We start from the raw sequence: 6,084 nt of genomic DNA, 5'->3' as shown, positions 1-6,084 counted from the left end.
TTGTCTTGATCGTTGCCATCACCGGGCGCTTCATCGTTGTCATCGTCGGACTCGTCATCATTCTCCCCTTGATCGTCGTCGGATGAGTCGTGTTGAGTCTTGTAGAAACTGGTTTCGAAAAACTTGACGTCAACGGCATGTACGATGGTGTTGTTGTTCAGGTCGAGCAGCCGATACGCTTTCTTGGTGTCAGAATATCCCAGGAACAGGCACTTGGATGATTTGGCCTTCAACTTGTCGCGTTTCGACTGATATGGTAGCAACCGAAAACAAATGCATCCCCAAACTTTCCAATTGGTGTATTTGGGCTTTTGCTGAAACAGCAACTCGTACGGTGATGCAGTTGCGTTTGCCGTGTTGGCAATGCGGTTTCGAATGAATGCAGCCGTAGAGACTGCTTCCGCCCACCATTGGCGATCCATGTCGGCGTGGAGCAACATCGATAAACCCATTTCGAACAGCGTACGATTCATGCGTTCCGCTTTCCCATTTTGGGATGGTTTGTCGGTCACGGTTGTTTCATGCTTGATGCCGAGCTTCTTGAGATGTTTCTCGAACTTGGTGGATGAGTACTCCCCTCCGTTGTCGGACCGCAGGCATTTAATCTTGGTGCCTGTTTGTCGTTCCATCCAAGGCCTGAATACCTTGAATGCTGCCGCTTGCTCGTCCTTGGTCTTGAGAAACGTCACCCACACGTAACCAGATACATCTTCGACATACACGGCCATGTATTTGCAGCCCGATATGGATTGTGTTCGCATGGGGCCCTTGATGTCACTATGTATGAGCTCCCCCGACTTCCATTTCCGGGAAGCTGCCTTGAGTCTCGGCAAAGCCGCCATCTTCCCAGCTTGACATCCTTCACATGCCAACTTGAGCGGAAAGTCTTTTGGTATCTTCGGTAGCCCAGCGCCGACCTTGGTACACATTCGCATGACGGGGATTGGTATGTGTCCCATACGCCGGTGCCACAACTCAATGGGGTGTGGCTCTTGATACATGTGATTGAGGAGCTCCACGGTCGTCGTCATTGTTTTGTTCTTCTTGTCAGATCGCACCACGTACAGTTTGGAGGAGTTGTCACTGTCGGCAACCAAAATTTCTTCTTCGTTCTTGGTCATGATGCATTCTCGGCCGCGAAACATGACTTGAATGCTGGGGTCTTCCGCAACTATTCTTGAAATAGATATCAAGGTGTTTTGAAGAGACGGGGCATAAAGCACTTCAGTCAAGACCAATGTTGATCGTTGACCCTGGATCTTCAGCTTTCCCTTGGTGTCTACTTCCAGGCGGTGACCATCGGCGACAATGACGGCCCGTTGACACGCTTCCACGTCATATAGAGCTGATATGTCCCCCGTAAGGTGACACGTTGCCCCTGAGTCCACAATGACTTGCTGACCGGTCTTGGTTCGTTTTGCGTGGTCTTCGTCGATCAAGAACAGATGGTCTTCATCCCTTGGGCTGTCCTTTGGGGCCCCGCGTGCCAAGTTAACGCGCCCCGGTTTCTTTTCTTGCGCTTGCAATCTGGGCAGATAGCAATCTCTGGCCCAATGTCCCAACTTGCCGCAATTGTTGCACTTATCTTGTTTCCGAGATTTCGCCTTCTTCTCATCTCCCGTCGTGACCAACGCGTTTTCAATGTTGCGTGGTCTAGACAACAACAGTTGTCCTTCTCCTTGGAGGTATCGGTATTCGGCCAGCAACTTGACGCTTGTAGCTGCCACCGTCCGCAACATGAGGTCTCCGTCCATGATCAAATGGTTTACCATCCGGAGTTCCGGAGGCATCATCGAAAGGAGCTTCACTGTCTTGAACTCCTCTGTTTCCAAAATGTCGGCCGCCGCCATGCGCCGAGTGACGTCCTTGAACAACGTCAAAAAATCGTCCAATGTTGTCGTCTTGGGGTTCCATTTCAACCCGTGGTATTCTGACAACAATGCGATTCGATCCACACGGGTGTTCGGTTCATGGATGGCCACCAACGCTTCGTAGGCCAACCGTACCCTTTCGATCCCATCCACGTGATGGTACTGGGACTCGTCCAGACTTTCGGTCAGTATTCCCAGGGCTCGTGCATCATCCAACGCGTTGAACGTGAAGCCATTGAGCTCGTTCACGATACCATCCCAGGCAAGGTAATGGTACAGTCGTTTCGTTCGCAACTTGGCTGCAAACCAGATTCTCCAGGTTCCAAAGTTTCCATTCGTGAGCGTTGAGGCAGACATTTTTGGGCTCATAACCTGTTCCAAAGGTCCAGATAGGTAAGTGACCAAGCCGTTGACAATGCAAAAGTGATTGATTTAGACGAGAGGTCTCTATGCTACTGGATAATCCTGGCCGCTCGTCTCTTGGCTACTTGAGGGATATTGATCCCACTGTCGACATTGGCTGGCCTTCTTGATGTTTATGACCATGCCCATGTTCATGACCATGTCCAACAAGCACTTGATCATCGTACCACCTTAACAGGGCTCACCTCCGCAGCATTTGGCCTGGTGATTAAGGTATGCTAGCGAAAGGTTAGCTGACCTTGTCAAAGCAGATCATTTCGTGTGACGGGTGAAGGAGCAGTACGGAATCCCCACCAGGAGAGTGCAACGTTATTTTTATCTGGAAACAGTGTGAAGTCCATACATTCATCCATACATTTTTATTCAAGAGATCATGGCAATGTTACTTCCACATCAGATGCGGAAAATGCCTTCTCGAACGACTTCAACCTCGTTTGCCATGTAGAAGGAGGTATGCCCTCGATCGCGCGCTTAGTGTGCTTTTTTCGTACGCATGGAGAAACTGAACGCTTGAACAGTGCATCGGCGTTGAGCGCGCTGCGGGAGGACGGTTCCAGGCATGCCAACGCGTGAAATTGACGTGTCTCAATCTACCGATCCGAATGCTCGAATCTCAAGCTTTTGATTTGTCCAAATCATGGACGGATGTTAAGTCTAAGCCAATCAGAGATTATGAAAGACACTATCGCAGCCAATCATGGACGAAGATGAAATTTTATGTTTGAAATCAACGCAAATTTCTTGAAATATTACATTTCGTGCGCGTTTTTTCACTGTAATTACGTTTTGTGCTCTGCGTTTGTTCCCAGGGCCACCACGATCGCCTTGGCCATCGTTTCGAACGACTTTTTGGCTTCGCTCCATGACGCTAACTCGATCATGCGACGAAACATCGTTCGCTTGGAGAAGTAGATGCCGATTTCGACGATCATCTCGGTCTGCCGTAATGGCGGCGCGTCGCCGGGACACTCGCACCGAAGGCTTCGAACGGTCGTGCGCGACTGCACGGCGAAGTACGACCCGTAGGGAACGTCCAAGCTCTCGTCGGACGAGAGCAGCCGCAGTTGCGCGCAGTCGTTGTCGCCGGCGACTTGATACACGTCGGTCGCGTGGATGCGGGTCGTCCCTTGGCTCAACGCAGAGTCGACGGGAAGGATGCACCTGCGCCGTCGTGTGTATCGCTTCGATCCATCGAATGGGCTTGACGTGTCGACAACCCATGGTGAGAACTCCACCGCTGACGCGCCTTGCTGGGTCAGGAACGCGGTTGAAAACGTAGCATCGACGACGAAACGGTTCAAGTACGTTGCAACGGAGCACGGTAGGACCTGGCGCACGATCTCGATGAATTCGTCGGCGGCGGCCTCCCTCGGATGGACAACGAGCGGTGCTTCGTGGTGGGCCATCCACACCTCTGCAGGCTTGGGCAGCTCTGCTGTGGGTGACGTGGCGGGAGGCGATGGAGGTGGTTGGCGCGACTGGTGGGTAGCAAGGGCAACGATCCACTCGTCCAAGACGTCGCGGGTATCTGCTTGCCATGTAGACGTGGAGACGCCGTTGTTGTCGCAATCCACGACTTGAAACCCATGGCGAATGCCTCGAACGCCGGCGCACGCAGTGGCATCGCGGCATCGCACGACCGTCGCGCTGTTCAAGTCGGCAACCAGCTCGTCGTCCACAAGGGCCAAGTCATCCTAGCTCGTTCTGGCATCAACTGCATTCACCACGGGTACGTACCACAGCTGCATACAGCATCCCGTCGCGGATGCACACCCACCGTCGCACGCGGGCTCCCCCTGGCCCATCGACTTGAAACAAGTATCCTTGCATCGCCCGCGTTGCAGAGTCGCCGCTCTCGCGCTCCGGCGAGCTCACGTCGCCTTGCCTTGCTTCGACCGGCGTGTCGGATCCAGCGAATGCGCGACTCGTGGTCTGGGCCACACTACAAAGTCGAAGCATCGTCGCGTGGTCGTGCCTGACAACATTGCGCCTCGCTGTCTCGAATGCGGCGAGAGTGGCTTTGAGCACTCGATCTTGGCCTTCGTAAACCGACTCGTCCATTGGCATCGCTGCGTACGCGAGCGCAAGGCTGTGGTGCTGTGTGAACCGCATGTTGAGCTTCTCGCGTCGCCGGGCGCGCACATCTCCGAAACATTCGGTGGCGAGTGCTTGCCACGGTTGAATAAAATGCTCGTCCATAGCGTCAAATGTAGCTGCATGTGTGGCCGCCAGAGCATCCAGGCGGAGGCAGCACGGATCCAAGCACGCACGGACATATAGGCGCCACGAGTTGGTATGTCTGTAGTCGGTGGATGAAGGGGTAGCCTCCGACGGGGAAATCGTCATCTCGTGCATGGCTCGCTTGAAACCATCTAAAGTGGCGAGGAACGCCTGGCTTGCGAGCCCCAGAGCCCTCGCAGCGTCGACCATGTTCTGAATACCAAGCTGAATGGCGTTGGACTCGATGTCCATGGCATGAAGGGCTCGCCGAAATGCTGGACAGTCGTCCAGTTCGCGGAGGCGATCAGTGGTTTTCACCACACCCAGTGCATCGCCGCCCAAGTGTTGGGCCGTTCCCAATTGAGATGACGGACCACCATGGGCTAGGCTCGTTGCTGGTTGTGTCTTTCGTAAACGCTCCATTTCGTCAACGAGTCGAGGCATCTGCGGTTGATTGTCGACTGTCGAACGGATGGAGACATCGATTGAAGCAACGTCGATTAGGCGTGGTGTGGATTGCGTCGGCGTTGCGATCAGTGGAGGCTTTGGGGGCGTCGAGAGCTTGGAGCGAGAATACGAGTTGGAGCGCTGCATAGCCTTGCCCACCGACGACTGAATCGCCTTGACGAATTGTCGAAGTGGGTCTCTCTCGGTCACACAAACTTGCTTGGCCACCAACTCGTGGGGGCCGTGGCAATACCGTCGACCACGGTCGTGCAACCGAACAACGCCGTACTCAAGCAACATGGTATCGCCTTGGACCTGGTTGTTCGTGACGACGGTCACCGTGGATGCCAAATCGACAACTATGCTGCAATTCAGAGTCGAGCTACTGTCAATGCTGAGTTTGTACCGACTCCAGACGCCATATCGTACAACCCAGATATTGCAGGAAGTTGGTATGCCGAGTACGTGTCTGTGTAAACGCGTATTGCTTCCGCCAAGACTGAGCACATCGATGTCTTTGGTGTGACGCTACCGACAAGGATGCCGTGCGTTGGGTGACCGTCCAAGTGCACACTACAAAAGGACGATCAGGATAGTCGCTGTCGGTACATCCTCTCTATTCACTAGAAGTGTGCGTACACGACGGAGACGCCGTGGTGAGCGACAGGCGCGGCGCCACGACATGTCGGCATTTTCCTTTCGGTGTACAAAACAGTATCCTTATTTCGGCGCGGCGTTTGGATCTTGTCGAAAAAATGTCATTTTTACCAAATACTTCCTCAGTTCCACATTTACAGTATCATTGCTAAGAAAAACACACTTTTTCCACATTACTATTACGAATTGAAAATCATTGGTGCTTCAACAGGTCCAGTCCACTGATATTCATTGGTTAAAATTCCCTAGAGAAGCAGTGACACAGAGCAAGTTACATTGGACATAAGAAGACCAGCGCGTCTCAATGCACCCTTCTTGAGATGCGGCAGAGCAAATTTGTTGTCGCCACCGTGCTCAAGTACCAAGCGCATAACCGCTTGAAAAGTAAGAAACACGTTTTCGAGCTTCTCGTAACTCAATTCGTCGAATGCTTCCAACGTGTGACGCAAGACATCATCCACAGAGC

General features: G+C 52.9%; 1 protein-coding gene across 1 annotated transcript; it reads right to left on the bottom strand.

Moving 5' to 3' along the window:
* Positions 1-3,042: 3,042 nt before the first annotated feature.
* Positions 3,043-5,671, bottom strand: H310_01743 (hypothetical protein). The gene is made up of 4 exons (XM_008864971.1): positions 5,601-5,671; positions 5,368-5,534; positions 4,032-5,320; positions 3,043-3,988 (listed from the first exon to the last, which is right to left on the bottom strand). Exons 1-4 carry the CDS (start codon positions 5,651-5,653, stop codon positions 3,074-3,076), a joined length of 2,424 nt encoding a protein of 807 aa, XP_008863193.1. The 5' UTR covers positions 5,654-5,671; the 3' UTR covers positions 3,043-3,073.
* Positions 5,672-6,084: the final 413 nt, after the last annotated feature.

This window comes from Aphanomyces invadans, assembly GCF_000520115.1.
Source record: "Aphanomyces invadans strain NJM9701 unplaced genomic scaffold supercont1.3, whole genome shotgun sequence".
NCBI classification, from domain to species: domain Eukaryota; phylum Oomycota; class Saprolegniomycetes; order Saprolegniales; family Verrucalvaceae; genus Aphanomyces; species Aphanomyces invadans.
Note: the sequence above shows the minus strand (reverse complement) of the source record. Positions and strands in the feature narration are given on the sequence as shown.